This window comes from Cardiocondyla obscurior, linkage group LG05 (assembly GCF_019399895.1).
Source record: "Cardiocondyla obscurior isolate alpha-2009 linkage group LG05, Cobs3.1, whole genome shotgun sequence".
Classification (NCBI taxonomy): Eukaryota; Metazoa; Arthropoda; class Insecta; order Hymenoptera; family Formicidae; genus Cardiocondyla; species Cardiocondyla obscurior.
Window position 1 is genome coordinate 7,249,098 of NC_091868.1, and position 17,691 is coordinate 7,266,788.

Below are 17,691 nucleotides of genomic sequence, written 5' to 3' on the forward strand. Positions count from 1 at the left end.
TATTAAATTGTCAAAGGAACCATTTCCCCGCGGACCTCCGGTGGCCCGAAACGCGGGAGGCTAAACGGTACGATGTAAATAAAACAAGGTCCAATTTAATTGAAACAAAGCATCTCAAAGTGAATCTAAAGAGACTGCGCGATTACGAGAATTTAACGGAGTTGTAAATCGCCGCGTGCTCAAAAAGCGCCGAAAAAGCCGAAAAATCCGAAGACTCGTTAACCATTTGAAAGACTCAAGAATTTTGAACTCTACGAACGAAAGTTTAATTAATAAATTAAAAGCACGGGAAAAGCGTCGGGTTTCACTGTTCCCGAGTGCGCGAATTGGAAGCCGCGGCGCGGTTTTGCGAGCTAGGAAAGGAACGGCGCGGAGGTAAGCTCGAGTCGAGCACGATGACAACTATCGAATTAAAAAATTCACGATGGCGACGATATTGTTTCCGAGCGTAACGAAAATTCCGCGCTCCATTTCGTTAAGATTGAACCCACATGTGCGCTTGCTTCGTCCTCCTCTTGCTCAACGAAACAGAAACGGCAAGATCACAAAAACGGAAAAGCACACTTTAAGAAAGAAATCATATAACATAAAACGGGGCGGCACACATTGACTCACGTAACTTATGATAAAACTAAAGTAACTAAAATGTGGTTAACGGTAGCGGTATCTTCGCCGAGCCGATCAATCATCCTTGTTGGCACGCCGGTGAAGTCGGGAATATCAGATAGCATAGAAATTTGAGACATCGCGATTTTAATTCTTTTGCTTTAAAAAAATAAAAAATAAAAAAAAGAAAAAGAAAGAAAAAAAAAATTATTAAAATTAAAAACTGACGATAGCCTTCGTAAATCTTTTACTATATTTTTTATAAATTGCTATCCCGACGCTTACGCCGGGCTTTCAAAAGCACGGCAGTTGTCTCATATTTCTATTGAAACGTCAATTTCAAAATCGCGCTTGAATCGTTGATCAGAGGAGTTGCGAAAAATTCGATCGTCAAAGATACCGCCACGTCGATTTCTACGAATTCCAAGCGTTTAAGTGTCTAAAAAAAAATATATATATTTGGGAAAAAACGGGACTGTAGGATAGAGGGAAGTGATTCGAGGTCGTAGGCTGTTATCCCTGGTAAAACAGAAAACGAAACAACAGGGGGGGAAAACCAACTAAATTTAGCGTTCAATCGCAGCGAAATATACAGGATGCGAGAGGAGTTCCCGCGCGCGCGCGACTTTTTGCAAAAAGAGCGTCTGTTACAGAATGGAGGAGCGTGTCAAAAGGATGAAAAGATTTTTCACCGTAATTGTTACGATTGCTAATTATCTCGTTGTGTAATTAGTAATTACAGCAGATTTGCCGTTTCGCGAAATATGTCGAAAAGTACGAAAGGTTTTGACGATAAAATGTATTTAAAAATGCTATAATGTTTTAAAAATTATCATTCTTTTTCTATCTGACAAATTTTGACGAAAAATCGTTTAATTTTTCCTTAAAATCTTTTGTCGCTTTCCTTGGCAAGTTATTGTTTCGCTCGTTCGTGGAAAGTGACGAAACGTTCTTTTTGCAAGGATCGGCTTGTTTTGGCGACTCGAGATTGAAATGCTTGGTTGCAACGCGGGCGGGAACGGTCCTCGCGCCCTGCGAGGCGCGCGGTCTTTCTTTCTCGCGGGCGCATCCTCGATCGAAGGCGAGGAAACGGTAAAGGCGGAACTCGCGGAGTCCTTCGTGGTGCGTTTGTCTATCCGTTTGGTTAGGTCGAGACATTTACATTTTCGCGCACGAACGGGGACCGGCTCTTTCTCGGATGGAGATCGAATCGACGCTGCGCTCTCGCAGTTCTCTTTTTCTACTTTCGAGATTCTCAGCTGGTATCTTCCGTGTTGGCGTCCCGTCGATGATAGTCTTCAGACGACGACGACGACGAAGGAAGACTGTTTGCAAAATTATACAGGCACAGAGGATGAGGAGAACGTAGAAGAGGGCCACACAGATTCGAGAACGAAGAACGAAAGTGAAACGAAATCACGAAACATTGTCAATCATCAGGAGGAGTGCCTTTCTCTCGCGACTTCTTTTTTTTATTTTTTCGAGAGAGCGTAAAAGTTGCGAATCATCTTGCAAAAAAAACCTTTCACGGGGGAATACCAAGAGAGAGAAACACAGAATTAATAAAAGCCACCAGAGATCCGGGAAAGTGCGGGAAAACGAACGAGAGCTCGTTTCGTCTTTTCCTTTCGTCGTAATCGTTCGCTCGCGATCTTCGCGCGGGTGGTTTTAATAATACGATAAGTATTCATGAGATTGATTCGTTACATTTTTTTTTTTAATTCTTAATTTTTTTTTTTTTTTCTTTGGATAACGTTTCGACATTTGTAGGACGTTGCAGGATTTATTTATGGAAATTATAATCACCTTTTTGCAACCTCTCAAAAGTCATGAGGAATATTTTATATTTGTGTAATTAAATAATTAAATGTGCCGATGTGATTTACAGGGGATTGCTCCCAATATTACGCATTAATATTATAGACGGTTATTTTTGCCGCTTTCGATCCAGATTTCCATATTTAGCGCTAATTCGTCGTTGAGTTTAATGTGTTCCGAAGGCATGTGTGTCAAAACAACCGTAAATCGATGTACCGTTTCGTTCCCAGAAGCGCCGAGCCCGCGCGATAAATCGTCTCACTCGCCGATATCTTTGAGCGATCTTTACACCCGAGCGGCTTGCCGGCCACCGCGATCGATCCTTAATTCTTGAACAATTCTAAAACGGCTTTTTATCTTATCGCGCGCCGTAGTAATTAAGTCCCGAGTTCGATTTCTGCAAAGAGAAAAGAATATCAGTAGGAAATGGAGTGAAAATATGGCGGACACTTCTCGAAGAATTCACCGCGTGCCACTATCCGCCTCCGAATTTCCTTTTCTCACGGAGTGTCGTCCCTCCCCCTCTCTCGCTCGCTCTCGTTCCGTACCACCCTGTACGTACGCGGGACACGTACGTAACAGTTGCAAACTACAGTGTGTATGCGTCGTACAACAGAAAGCCGGTTCCCACTGAGAGCCACCCTGCTTCTACTACGTCTACGTGATGGAGAACGGAGGTATAGCGGTGGAAGAAAGAGAGACGGGGTCCCGCGAGCCGGGGTGAGCGCGGCGGAGAGAGAAAGAGAGACTCCGTGGTGGCGTGCATTGTGTGCGGCCTACATACATATACGGGGTGTCCCGTGCGAAACTTGCCTCACGGTCGCATAAGAATCGCGGCACAAATTTCTCTCGATATTGAAACGTGGGTGCGAGCCGCCGGTACATCACCGCAAGTTAAAGTGCCCCGAGAGCGGATTGATTTCGACAGTACGGGGCGGGATCTTATCTCTCGGATTTTTATCTCCGGCGAATTCAATGTCAGCCAACGGGCCCGTCCGAGGATCTTTTATTGACGCGCAGACCGGTGAAATATGCGACTTTGAGACATTTTTGAAAAGGCTCGGCCATACACGCAGAGCTCGAATCTACGCGAAACCTTAATTCGCGATAGAACCCGAGCACCCCGTATATATCGCATTCGTGACGTGGTGGATGAGTCAGCCGGTGGAAGCGGTATCCGAGAAATTCGTCCGGAAACTTTCCGGAAATACGTACGCCAAAAAGCAGGATGTGCTACTTTCGAAGCTACGATAATAGTCAAACGATTATCAATATTTAATCGTCGCACGGTGCCAGTGCTACGCTTTTCCGTCTACGGCCTTTTCCATCTTTAGCCCGTAAAACAAGAGCTCTAAGCTCTTTCGAACTATAATTACTTGAATCCCTTTCTAATTCCAGTACCGCTTGAGTTTCGTATCTGTTTTCAACATAATAGTTTTTAAATAGTCAAAAACGGACCTTTATACGGATATATTAGTAGCATTACTTTTCTAGATAGTTTCTTGCGTTTATTTAAATACCGCTTTACAGCGAGACAACTTTATATATTTAAGTTTCTAACTTCCCGCAAAATAATTACATATCTTTATTCCAAGAAGTCGGACGCTTATTCTCACAGGCCAAACGTATTTTTTTACGAAATCACAATTTTTTTTCAGAATTAAAACAATAAGAGTTAATCGAGAATTTATTTTCGCCCTCGCGTTCATAAATAAAGAGAGAGGTTAATTTAAAACGATTTTTGGAAATAATTCTCAGTCGCTAGCTCGGTAAAAAAAAAGAAGATAATAAAAACGTACGTAGTTTCCCTCAAGTGAGCTTTCCCAATTAACTCCGCTGGCTGAATTCGCGGCTGATGAAAATATATTCGCTCGCGTGCGACGTCGTCACCGCGATTAAGAGGCGTCGTTCCAGGAGAGCGGTGCGCTTATCACAAAACATACCAGTGTCACCTTTCGTTTATCAATGATCTACTTGAAACTCAAGCCCGAGCCGTTCGTCCCCGCGTCTCCGCGTGCAGAAGCTACCTTCCATCGAGTCTTCCGACGACGCAATACCGAGCGCGGTCCGCATCTCCCTCGGGCGAGACGTATAAAGGCCGTGGCTCACAAACCGCAAAACTTGAGACTCAGGCCGGGAACGCAAGCAATTTCACATAACGTGCAGCAGCATAGACGCAAGAAAATCTACTAATCTTTTATTTTTATTCTGCAATAGAAATAAAGGACTCCGATTGATCTCCGTATGTGTTATACGTCGTGTGTAACGCAAAAGTGTGCGCGGAAGCCTTGAAAATTTCAACCGTACGGAACTTTCAGCGGTGCTTAGGCGATTGTTTAAGGTCTCGAGTGCAGTTGTTGCTTTTTTTTAAGTCTTCACTTTCACCGCTTAGATATGTACTTTCTTTTGTGGGCCACGGCCCTGACGGAACGCGAGCGCGAGAAAAAGCGACGTTTCCACCGACCAGAGGCCTCGTTTTAGAGTCGCGGACGGCATGCGGGCGATCTTGTCCTATTTTCCCTCGCGCATCTGCCGAAATTCCTCGCGAGCCGAATTACGGCGCGCAATTGCCGCGTCCTAAAGCGAAATGGAAAGCCTTCCGCGCGAATAATAACCGCGATCTATGTTTGTCCCACTGATTTCATTCGACTAATATCGGCATTACGATTTTTTATTCTTTTTTCGCGTGAAACGTCGCGCTATTTTTTATTTTTTTTTTTTATTTTACACGTATATCTATTTCACTCTTTGTTCATTTTTTTTGTAACATTTATTATTTTTATGCTGAATTGGGTTTCCTTAATGACTCGTATATCGCGGTCGAAGTAATGTAATGTATCAACGCTTGACAGAATGTTTTTTTTAAACTTTGCAGGATAATGTCTGCCGTTTAAAAAGCGCGAAACTGTCGTATAATAAATAAGATTATATGTCTCGCGAAGCTAATTAGATGAGAGTCTGCTCACGATGTCAGTTATCATATTTTCGAATAATAAATATGTAGGTGTGTTTCTATTTTATTTTATTTTTTTTTTTTATACATAATCTGCTCTCTACACGCTTGAGATACGCGGTGAGTCGTCACGAGCCAGCGGAACAGTTTACATGAGGCATAAAAGGCACGGTTGCGTTCTATCGGCTCTCGCATAGCGTAACAGCTGTACGACGAAAGGTGTTCATTGATGTGACATCTGCACCTTGATTCCCCTTCCTCTCGTCGCTTCGATAGACGCGTGCGTTTTCGTGAATGACCTCTTCCTTTGAAAAAAAAAAAAAAAAAAAAAACGGATCGATCTCGAAAAACCGGCTCTTGGTTTGCGGTAAAAAAAACTGAAACAATATCAATTTATCTCGCATTCACGCGTGAAAGAAAAACCCTCGACCTCCGGAGTTCTTTAAATTTGAATTACGGGAATCTGGCATTTCTTAGAGGTACATTAAAATAAAGAATAAAATAAAATAATAAAAATTAAAGAAACTTAAAACTCCGGAGAACAGTACTTCGCCGGATTAAGAATCGAGATTTAAGAGGGTGCGAAATTGACAAATTCGTCTAGATGGCCGGGTAGCAGCACGAACGTTTGGGAGCGGATAAGAATTAAGATCCAGAACTCCGCGAGAACTCGGGACACTTAGGAAGACCCGGGGATAGAAACTGAGGCTTTCGTGCCCTCGTCAAATTCTAAACGCGCGGAATGAGGTTTTAACGGGCCGGGGCACTCAATTTTAATCCCCCTTCTCGGCAGGGGGGGGGGGAGATGGCGAGAACGCCTGTTTCCAGCGAACTGGTCTGTCGACTCGAGTGTCGCTTTAAAAATAAATTTATCAATAAACTCGATTTAGCTCTTGCTTTTCTGGCGGTGTCCTCGTCCTTTAATAAAAAGTGCCGACATGTGTCAAAAATTTTCTTGGGGATTAAAAGCGCGGGAACTGAGGACGGACGGGACGAGAAGCGCAACGGGGGCGAGGACAGCGAGGGCGGGAGCGCGCGTTCTCCGCGAGCCGACGGGACATCCCGTAGGAACGACGACGGGCACGCGGGACACGCAGGAGCGAATTTGTGCTATGCCCGACATGTGAGCACGCATAGGGCCTCTCCACACCGCCGGGTGTCGCGTTTCGGCGCGTGCTGCGCGACAACACCGTGGAAACCGCACGGCCGCGCGAGAACACGTCATTTCACCGCCCCGTGACGCGCGTTAGGGCGTAGGAGTGAAAGGGAGGTAAGCGGTGTCTCGAGCCTGCTTAATTAACCGGCGATCGCCGGGCTCTCAGCCCGAGTGGAACTGTAAAATTGTAAACGAGGCGTGCTATTTCGCCCGCCGTAAATTCGGCGCGAAACGAAATTTCCATCGTTAAATCGAGTCGAGGAACGCGCGAGATAGCGCCCAATTTCGCGATATCGTGTGGCACGGTAATAAAGACCTCGTGTGAATAATTACGTTACGAGAGCTGAGGCGAAAGTCAATTTGCGATGGGCTTGATTTTCCCGACGATTCTTTCCCGAACAAATCGCAATCTTACTTAGGGAGTTTTCATAAGGTTTCCGACTCACACGTGAGGCCGCCCGGCGTATTTCTACCGCCGAAATGATTTCGTTCACTTGTCGCAATATTATATACGTGTAAAATGACGACACATGAATGATACGGCGATTGCGTTTTTAAATCAAGGCCGAAACTAAATTGGACTCGTTTATCTTGATTTCGCAGGCGGAATTAAAATTGCCGGACCGCTAATAAAGCTCGTCGCTTTTATCGCGTAAAATCGAAGTAAGAATTACAGTTTTCAAAGTAATTCCTATTAATGAAATTAGTCGCTGGGGCTCGGCGTATGTATCTTTGCCATCTAAAGGAAAAACTTCCCCGAGTCTTTTCTGACCAACTACAGACTCCCAACTTTATTTAAAGCAGAAAATAGAAGTGTGCGGACAAAGTTCTCTCGCGCTAAACCAGCGCCAAGCGAGTTCTACCTTCGATCTTGGGAACTTAAGAACTCAAAAATTCGCGTTTATGAGGACGGCATCCCGGTATTGATCGCGCTGTTAAAAACGTAAGCATGGCTCGCAGTAGCGCGATGTAACTCCGTGATAAGTTCCGCGAGACAGGGAAACGACACAGCCGTATCGATTCTTTTTTCTTTCTTTCTTTCTTTCTTTCTTGTTTTTTTCCCTCCCTATTGCGTCCAGTGCGTGTAAGAAGACACGTGTGTGGCGGACCGATGTAAGACCCTACCGCGCGCGATGTCGAGCGTTGACGTTGAGGAAAGACGGTATTAATTATGCGCGATGTGTCTGCATTTATCGCACGCGTTAGCCTCAAAATTCGGCGAGAATCTCGCGTCTCATCGCGACGACTTTCGTAATATTTAATACAAATTTGGATCATTGGCTCGAAAATTCGTTTTGGAATTCACCGGGTTTAGCGGCCCGATTCCCTGTAAATTTAGATCGGAATCGTATAACGGATCGTTCAAGCGGGCAAAGATAACTAATACAAGTTTAAAAGAAGAGAGAAAAAAAAAAGAAAAAAAAAAAAGAAGTTTAGCGCGATCTCCAAAAACGATAATCGCGCGGAGACGTAATCCGAACGAGAGTCGCGAAATGAACGTTCGTAAATCATCTAGCCGGCTTAGGAATATTGCACATGGGGATGCATCTGGCGAAAGTAAATAGAAAGACACGAGGAGCTCGCTGCAACTAATGCACCTGACCCCTCCCGCGCGTGACGATCGATAGCGACGATAACGGTGGACGCAATTAAACGCAAATGACATGCAGCAACGAGGCACACGTACCTATAGTCATTACCAGATGAATTCGAGCACGAACAACAATAGCAGCGGCATAATAAAGGCAATTTATAAAAGTGCAACGTTATGCTCGCCCGATTGATTGCCGTTTTAACGGCCGAGCGAATTATTCATCGTCTGTTTAGAGCCGCTTCCTGGAAGACCCGGCAAGGCGTTCCGCAGACATTCCCCTTGAGAAACTCATTTCCCCACGCGAGGCCAGCAAATCAGGCCGGCAGAAATTTATCGGTTTCTTTCTCACGACTTTACGTAATTCAAATTTCGATTTTAACTCAAACCCCGATAGGGCGTGCGGGTCGACGTTACTTTTCGAATTTGATTTCCGATTTCAATGGATCAAATATAATTTTTAATCTTCCGAAGATATGTCGTCAAATCTCTTGATTATGTTTTTTTTAAAGATCGCGCGGTCGCAATTATACCTTACTCGTTCCCGATCGATTTGCAGCGAATTAAATTTTGCGCGTCAAGTGTCGGTCCGTACGGATCTGCGAACGCATTTCGAGGAGACAGGTTTTCGCGAGAGAGGAAAAGGGAGGAGAAAGAGAAGCAAGGGAGAAATAGATAGAGAAATAGAGAGAGACACGTGGGAAACAATAGCAGGAGAGGCTCTAATCTGAAGAGTACTGAATCGACCCTTCGTCTTCTTCTTCAGTATTGTCTCCTCCCAGCGAACCCTTTACTCCCGTGCCTTGCCGCGCCTTTTCTTCGCTCCCCACCGGCCTTTTTCACGACCCTAAGAGAGTTTCGTATCACGAGGGGCTACCGGTGGAACAGTAACGTAGAGGTAGTCCCTTTTCTCGACATTATCTGCATGCCTCGGTAGGCGCGCAAAGGAGTGACGGAAAAAGGAGAGAAAACAAGGGGAGTGAGAGAGAGAGACAGAGAGAAAGAGAGAGAAAGTGAAAGATGCGAAAAGGGTGAGAAGGCTTTTTTTTTTATTTTTCTTAACGAGACCGGCGGTTACGAAGCGGTTTATACTATTGTTTGAGAAAAAACACTTCGCACTGCAAAATATTTCGCAGCTCGCGAGTTAACCCTTTTCGTCTCTGACAACCATTAACATAATGAATATCAGTTTCAATTTATTATTTTTCTACAACACTACAAAAAATAATATGTACAAAAAATAATATGTACAAAAAATAATATGTACAAAAAATATATTTAGAGCGTTCGGGATCACTTTCGATGCGCAAGGCGAATGAATTAATTCCGACGGCATTCGGACGTGATATCAAAAATTCACCCCCGCGGAGGTGACGTTCTAATAATATTCTACAAAGAAGTATTTGAAAGAATATTTTCCCCTGTGAGAATATCTGTATGAAATTTAACAAAAAAGCTTGAGCCGAGAGAGGATCACTCTGCCGGGAGATCACACTCGAATGACGCGAAAATCGCGAGTCCCGCGCGGCAGCTCTCGCCGGATGATAGAGGGTGGTCCACGGGAAGGGAAGAGGGCGATAGGGACGGTCGGAGAGTGGGAAGGACGACGACGGCAACGAGGACGACGGCGACGGCGACGGCGTGGCGAACATGGCGGCTCCGGAAAAGCGAAGCCGTGCCGAGCGAGGCCGAGGTCGCGCGGCTGCGCCGCGACGCCCGCCGCCGCCGTCGTCGTCGTCGTCGACGGCAACGGGCAGCGTCGGCGTCGGCGGCCGCGTGACCGCCGCGCGCGATCAATACTTGCACGCGCGGCGCGGCGCGACGAGCGCCGCGACGCCGTGCGTCGCGCACCGCGCACCGCGCCGGGGACGAAGGATGTTGAATTCGAAAAGTGTTATTCCGCGCGTCTATCTCTGAATGATATGGAAGGGAACGCCTCTCCCACGTGGGTGCCACGTGTGCGCTTCCGCTCTCCGCGCGCGCGGATCCTTCGCGCGCATATCACCGAATGGCGTTATCCCGTCGCGACAATCACCGCGAAAATCCTCCGCGTCATTATTTTATCGGGGCCCGCTTAAATCGACGAGAGAGTAGGCCCGTCGTTCTCCGTTCTCCAACAAATAATACGTTCGCAAACGAATACTTTTGTCATTTTTTTTCTTTTTTTTCAATACCTGCATTCTCGTTTAGAACTATGCCTGCAAACGTTTTTATACGTTCGTACATTCGATTATTTTTCATGCGTCTAATAGAATAGCTTACGATATTTAACTACCTACTTTCTAAGGAGGTTTCGTTTTATGGAGATGACGAGTTTTGGGATCGTTGCATTTGTGAACAGCCGGTGAATATTTTATTCGTCGGGAACTAAAAAGGAGTAGATAAAGACGTAATTCGAAGCTGCTGGAACATATGCAAACGTTAAGTAACTCCGGGCAGTCAATTTCCGGACATGTGAAATTGATTTCCGTTGTGTTAATAAAAAATGTAAATCCCTTGTACTCGCGTTTCCTATCGGACATCAGAATGAATTAATGTTCGTTAGTAAAATTGGCAAATCCCTTTGCAATCCGGCTGGCAATTTTCAATTTCGTTCAACAGACAGGTTTCTGAATAATGTAATTTAGGATTCTTTATACGTTAAACAGCTCGGAGAGAAACATTTTTTTTCTTCCAAGCCCATTCCGGAGGGGAAACTTGCAGGTAGAATGCAATTCATTTTAATTTAAAGGGTGAACCGAGAAGGTTTTTATAACATGATTCATCGGGCAGGTACAACTTATAGAATTACTTTTAAGACGTTTTTAAATCGTTCGAATGTTTGTACTGTGAATAATGCATGTCTATAATTATTCTGAATCGTAATATCGCAACATTTTCATCTATATATATTTCATTTTTTTTTTATGTTTACTTAGACGAGAATTAAAAATGAAAATTTAACGTTGTATTTAGCGTTTTTTTTTATTCTCAATTATTTAACTTTCGAAAATGATTTTTAATTGATCGTCGAAGCGCGAGATATTAATTAAGCTTATCGTCGAACCTGAAAGTTCGCTCGGAAAATTAGGGAAAAATTCTGAAAAATTACTAACGTGTCGACGAACGACTCGGCACGAAGCGAATCTCGCGATTGTTGAACGATATAGAGACGTGCAGGACGAAAATATGGACGAGTATTGAGACACGTGTAAAGCGTGAGACAAACGTGTTATAATTTACAAGTGAATCGTACGCGCTACGGTGTGTGAAAGACTCACACGACGACAACGACGACGATGACGACGATGATGAGAACGTCAATCGGTACCGAAGATGACATTTTTCTCGTAGGCTTTTTATAGAAATATTGTAAGATACACACAAGTACATGATAGAGAGGTAGGATCGTCGCGATCGAGTGTTTTAATTCGAGTGACTTTTGTAGGGAGGGAAAAAGAGTTTCGTGTATGTGATGAGTAAGGGGGCGGGGGGAGAGGGGCTGGGGGGGTCTCTCTCTGACGCGTGGACGACTAACCTGCTAGCCGCAAGGCCGACATTCTCTGAAACTCAGGCTCCTGCAGCCACTTCCACATCCGCCGGAAGGTCTCGCGACCGCTCTTGAGCTTGGACCAGGGCTTCGGGTTGCGCAGCAGATCGCTGAGGGTACCTTGGCTGCGGCACAGCACCCGCTGGGCGAAGATCGCCTGCGGTATGCTGTACCTCTTGAGCTCGGCGCTGATACGCTGCGCGAGCTCCTTCGTGTTGATCTCCTCGACTTCGCCGGCGCCGCCGTTGCCCGCCGCTGACACCGTCTTCATCACCACTGACGTGTGTTGCACGTGCTGCGTGTGCGATATCGTCTGCTGCTGGGGCATCGACTGCTGCTGCTGCTGTTGCTGCTGCTGCTGCTGCTGCTGTTGTTGCTGCTGCTGTTGCTGCTGCTGCTGCTGTAGTTGAGTTTGCATGGTCGGTGGTGGCGATGCCGCGCTCGGTACCGAATGCGTGCCGGGCGGGGAATGATGCGATGGCGCGAAACTCGCCGTAGCCGAAACGGCCGGCGGCGAGGACGGGCTAAGCGCCGCCGGGCTCTGTTGTAATCGCGGTAGAAAAGCCGGATCGTAATGCGGACTCGCGGACGACTTGTGTGGCGAGTTCAGGCCGCTCTGGCTATACGCGCTTTGCGGCGAGAGCGGGCTCGGTTGCAGTCCCGCGCCCGGTGACGGATAATTGTGCTGCGGTGACATGCCCATCGTAGAAAGCTTGTCGTACGCGTAAGGCGAGCCGCCCATACCGAGGCCGATGTTACCCAGGCCGTTGTTCTGCATGACGGCAAAACTACCGGTGACGCCACCGGCCGCGTGACCGCCGTAAACGAATTTGTCGCTCATCGTCGAGATCGGCGGTAACGGCTGCAGCGGCGTCAGCGTGGCGTACGACGAGCCCGGGCTGAAACCGGGCGGCGACATCCTCTCGGCCACCGAGGTGAGCGTCTGATACGTTGGCTCTGGCTGCATCGCCCTGAAGTCCGTCGCGTCGATCATGCTCGCGACCGACACGCTGATCCCCGACGTAGGCGTTAGCTTGTCCGGAGTGAGGAGCTCCGAGTCGTCGGCGTCGCGCGAGTCCACGTCCACGTCCTGAGGCGGCACGATCACCGACAGGGACTCCCGCGCGCTCTGCCTGCCACCGCCGCCACTACTACTACTACCACCACTGCCACTACCGCCGCCGTTACCACCGTTGCCGTTGCCGTTGCCGTTGCCGTTGCCGCCGCCGACGGCGCGTTCGCCGCCGCCGCCTCCGCCACCGTCACCGTTACCTCCGATTTTGCCGCTGCCGCCGCCAGCACCACCGCCGCCGCCGCCGCCACCACTATCACCGCCACCACCACCGCCGACGCTCGGCGGATCCTGGGACGACGACAGATCCTCCGCGGCGGCGAGGTCTCGCTCCTCCTTGACGCCGAGCGCGCCAGCCGCGAGCAGTTCCAGCGGTAGGCTCGCGCACGCGATGTCGGGGCTTTGAGAGGCCGACGAAGACATACCCTCGACGCTGCCTCCTCCGTTACCACCACCACCGCCTCCGCTTCTACCACCACCACCCCCTGTTTCGTGGACGACCTCGTGCTGATGCTGCTGCTGCTGCTGTTGATGATGGTGGTGATGGTGGTGGTGGCCGTGATGGTGATGATGATGGTGGTGGTGGTGGTTGTGATGTCTACCCCCTCCGACCACGCCACCCCTACCGGCGCTTCCACCGACGCCGCCGCCGCTACCGCTTCCTCCTTCTCCTCCTGCGCCTCCGCCTCCTCCAACACAGTTCCCATTCGAGCCGGCCCCACCGCCCCGGCCATGCGTAGACACCGCCGCCGGGGAATCGACCGAGTCCAGTAATTGCTCGCTATGCGATTGATGATCGCCTATGTCCCCTATACCTTCCATTTACGCACATCTAGTTCGGTAGTGGGCGCACTGCCACTCGCTCCTTCGCCGTCGCGCGCCGCCGACGGCGTCGCTCCGTCGTACCGCGCGCCGCACAGAGATCGCACCGCACCGCAACACCACACACACCGAGCGCGCGCGCGCGCGCGTCCACAACTTCGGCCGCTCTCCTCGCGATATATACTTTTTAATTCGCGATCTCTTTTCTCGCTTACGTTGACGGTCGCCTCCTTTTTTTTTTTTTTTCCTTTTTTTTTTCTCTCTTCGAAAGAACCGCTGCGTGCTTTTTTGCTCCGATCACTCTTCTCGCCGATCTGTCATCACTGATTACCGCACGACCGCGAGACGACGACGTGCACGATTTTCTCTGCAACCACTTCGCGAGTACAGCGCGCAAGCGGACGTTGACGACGACGAGGCTGATGCTGAGGTTCCCCCGTCACGTCGGATCGGCATAGAGAGCACCCGGTGGTAGCGCAATGACCACCGTGCGCCCATGACACCGCGCGAGTGCGGAGCGAGTGAGAGCGCACGCTCTCTGCGCTCGCGCGCCCGAGTGCGAGCGCACCCGGTACCGGCTCTTCCCGGTGGAAGAGACAAGGAGAGAACGAGAGTGAGAGTGAGAGTGAGAAAATGAGATAAAGAAAGATATATATATATATATATATATGGCGAGCTGATGGCGGACCCAGAACACGAGACGAAGGGGGTCGACTTTACCGCACTTCGTCCCGCACCCCCGCCTCCGTTCCGTCTCCTCTGTCGGGGACTTGTTCCGTTCTGTCCCTTCACCTTCCCCTAACGGTCCCTACTCCGAGTGTTCCGAGTTACACTACCGGCATCATTGCCACCTGGTCCGCTGTACTACCCTGTTACACTACTACCACTATGTCACTATTGCCCGCGCGCTTCTTCGGGTCGCGTGCCGCGAGTTTCTCTCCTTGGTCCAGGTGCGACCGCGTCTCCTGTCTTCCTCTTCTCTCTTTCTCTTCCCTCTGTCCCCGCCACGTGTCAGTTTGTTCGTTCGGTTCGGTTCGTTCACGGAGGGGAGCTGCTTGCTCACACACTACACACCACCACTGTCACTATCACTACACCAGCACACCGTCAACGGAGCCGTTACCGCTGTACCTGCGCAGTGGTCCCGTTCGCGCCTTTTCTCCCCACGGCCGACAAGAGTCCGCGTCCACGTGAAGAAGAAACCCGGAGACGGTGCTGGCACAACGAGATAGTTGATTTTTTTATCCTCCCCCGCGATGATTCGCGCGCGACTACGGACTCGCCGGGTGACAGCTCTCGCGACGACTGTCAATTCTCACGATCGTCTTTTCACGCTTTTCTCGCGACGGATCGTCGAGGCTGCGAGGGTGCGACGACGATAAGTTCGTACGTACGTACGTAGGAGCGTTAAGTGACAGAAGCGACCCCTTGCCGGTCACACTCGCCGGCTAAAGCCACCACCATCAACGGCGCGCCACTAAGGGTGTGTGTGTGTGACATGGGCGCCCGCCGCCGCCTCCACCAGCACCACCAGCAGTAACTCCAACTACGACGCCGCCGCCGACGTCGCCGCCGCTGGCGTCAGTCAGCTTTCTATCGATTTTCCAATACCTCGTGACCAACGTAGCTCGATGCGCGCGGCTCGATACTTCGAGCATAAACATCGACTCGCGCGTCACCCGCGCCCGTCGTCTCGTCCCGCGCGACCTCGACCCGACGGTGTGCAGCCGCTGACCAGGAGACTGCTACGGATTCGACGTGACGACGACTCGATTCGATTCGCGATCGTCGGCTTTCCTCTCAAACTAAACGCCGCTCGCCCTGCAGACAGAGCACGATCGGTGCACGACACCGCGATCAGCTCTTCTCTCACATCCCTCCACCTCGAGCTCTTTACAACACCCAAGACGCACTCCGGAAAAGTCTTACGAGATGTTCCCGACACTTGGCGGTCTTCTTCGCGATCTCACCCTTCCCGAGAAGACTGGCTTCGACCTCGGTCGTCAACTTCTCGGAGAACTTCCTTTTTTTCTCAAACTAGGTCGCCGAATGTAATAGTTCACCGCGTGAAGTTACTTCTACCAAGTGCGCCAAGTTTTCCCAGTGCACTGCGGACTTTGTTCCTCCTCTCCGCCCTCCGCGAAAATTGTCACCACGATCGGCTATTAATTCAAATTGCTTAACGAAGCGTTGATCTTCACGGTCGATCACTGAATCGATACATGACGGTACACGAAGGCCGCGGTTCTTCTCCGCGAGGCGCCGATCTCGTGCAAGGCGCGCGCGCGCGGAAATCGCTGTCGAAGTCGCGGTGCTGGTCTCGCTCGCCACCTCCACGCGATCAAGACGTCGATACGCCGATAATGCTCGCGTCGTTCATGATGACGGGCTGCCGTGCCGGGATCCGCTCTTCAAGATGTCGTCCTCCACCCGTGGCCGCGAGAACGAACGATCCGCGAGAAACGATAACTCGATCGAGCGACACCGATGGCGGAATCCGCACGCACACGGAAACCCGCGCGCGTCCACGTACACACATACATACACAACCAGGCAGGGGTGGCAGAGAAGCAGAGGGGTCGTCGACGATTGGTCGCGGCCGGCGTCGATACGGAGATCAATGGCCGGCCCGCTCTTTCCTGCGGCGTGAGAGAGAGATAGGGCGAGAAACCACGACGGCGTCGAATCGAACTGTCAGCTACTTCGGCCGCGCTTTCGATCGATCGGCTTCGCAGAGTCGAAGTCGCGCACCCGACGCTTACGCGCGCTCGATAGCGCACCTGACCTCGAAGGGTGGCGTGAGAGGAGACGATTCCTTCGGATACTTCTCCCTTCGGGCCGGCGGGCAGGGTACTTCGCGGCCGATCCTGGACTTCGTATCTGTGACTTGCCGTCGCCGGCTTCGCGCCCGCGTGCGCACGCTTCAAAGCGCACCCTCTTTCTCTTTCTCCCTTTCTCTTTTTCTCTCTCTGTCTCTTCTCCGTGTGTGCGTCTTTCGGTTTCTTCCCCTCTCGCCCCTTTCTTCCCTCTTCGCGCCCTCGGCGCTCCCGTTGTCGTCAGCGTCGTCTTCGTGCTCCCGAATTCCGTCGGTTGTCGATGCGGCACGCAAATTTTCTCTCGAAGGGACGACTTTCTCGCGCAGAAACGAATCCCCCTTTTTTATTTCTTCTTCTTGTTCCTCTTGTTTCGCGAGCGCGAGTTTCGGCTATCGGGGGCAGGATACCGCCGCGACGCGAGGAGGACGTTTCGAACGATAAAGGCGCGCACGAGGTCGAATCGTGTCGTGTTGTTGGAACACACGGAGAGAAAACGAACGCGTCTCGCGCTCGCACGGAGTTGTGCGGAGTTGCGCAAATCGCGAATGCTACGCTACGCGAGAGCCTCCGGCAGGAGGGTGCTTTTCTCTCTCTCTCTCTCCCTTTCTCTCTTTCGCTCTCGCTCTTTCTTCCTCTCTCTCGCCCTCTTTCTCTCTCGTTTCTCACGAGGGGCGAGACGAGAGCGGCGAAGTCGAGGGGCGTACAAGGGGTTGCGAGAGCGCGGCGGGGCGAGAGAGGGGTGGAGATCTCGCCACGGGGATCTGTAACGAACTCGATACGCAGGGGTCGAAGGGAGGAACGGGGACGACTCCGGGGGATGAAGGGTGAAGAAGGGAAACACAAGCGGGCACGGGAGGGGGTTAGGGGGGAAGAACGAGTCAGGGGTAGTCCAGGGACCACTCGACCGCGTCCGGTACCCCGAACGACGCGCAATGTTGCTTCTCAATTAGACGAACCTCTTCCTGTACGGCTTCGCGCGGCCGCTTTTTATCTCTTCCTTCATTTCCCTCTCACCTCGGATCGATAACCGGGTTCGATGCTCCCGAGGTCTGATTTATCGAGCAACCAGGGAACGATCGATTTGCCTCCACTCGGAGCTGTGTTTGTTATCGGCGCATTGTCAGGTCGATATCGATCCGTCGAATTGACTGGCTCACCGCGGGCTGTCACGCTACGGTATCTTTATACTGACACCTGCGCGCGCGCGTTATCTTCTCAAAAATTTATTTAATTCTATTGAGCTGTTCGCGAGGGAGGACGAGAAAACGTAGAATAGTTTTTTAAATTAACGGAGCGATTGAATGAATAACGATGTAGGCATTTTTTAA

The 17,691-nt window shown here is 50.0% G+C and overlaps 1 protein-coding gene across 3 annotated transcripts in view; it reads right to left on the bottom strand.

Annotated features, from left to right (window-relative positions):
• The window catches only part of LOC139102475 (hepatocyte nuclear factor 6), a 79,806-nt gene extending 62,992 nt beyond the window's left edge, over window positions 1-16,814 (bottom strand). For 2 of the 3 annotated variants that reach the window (XM_070656380.1, XM_070656382.1), the window contains exon 1: window positions 11,642-16,814. In XM_070656380.1, coding sequence (XP_070512481.1) covers window positions 11,642-13,547 — 1,906 coding nt within the window. In that variant the 5' untranslated portion in view covers window positions 13,548-16,814. The remainder of the gene's footprint in view (window positions 1-11,641) is intronic. The other variant, XM_070656381.1, reaches the window with a different exon arrangement.
• Between the last annotated feature and the right edge of the window lie 877 nt (window positions 16,815-17,691).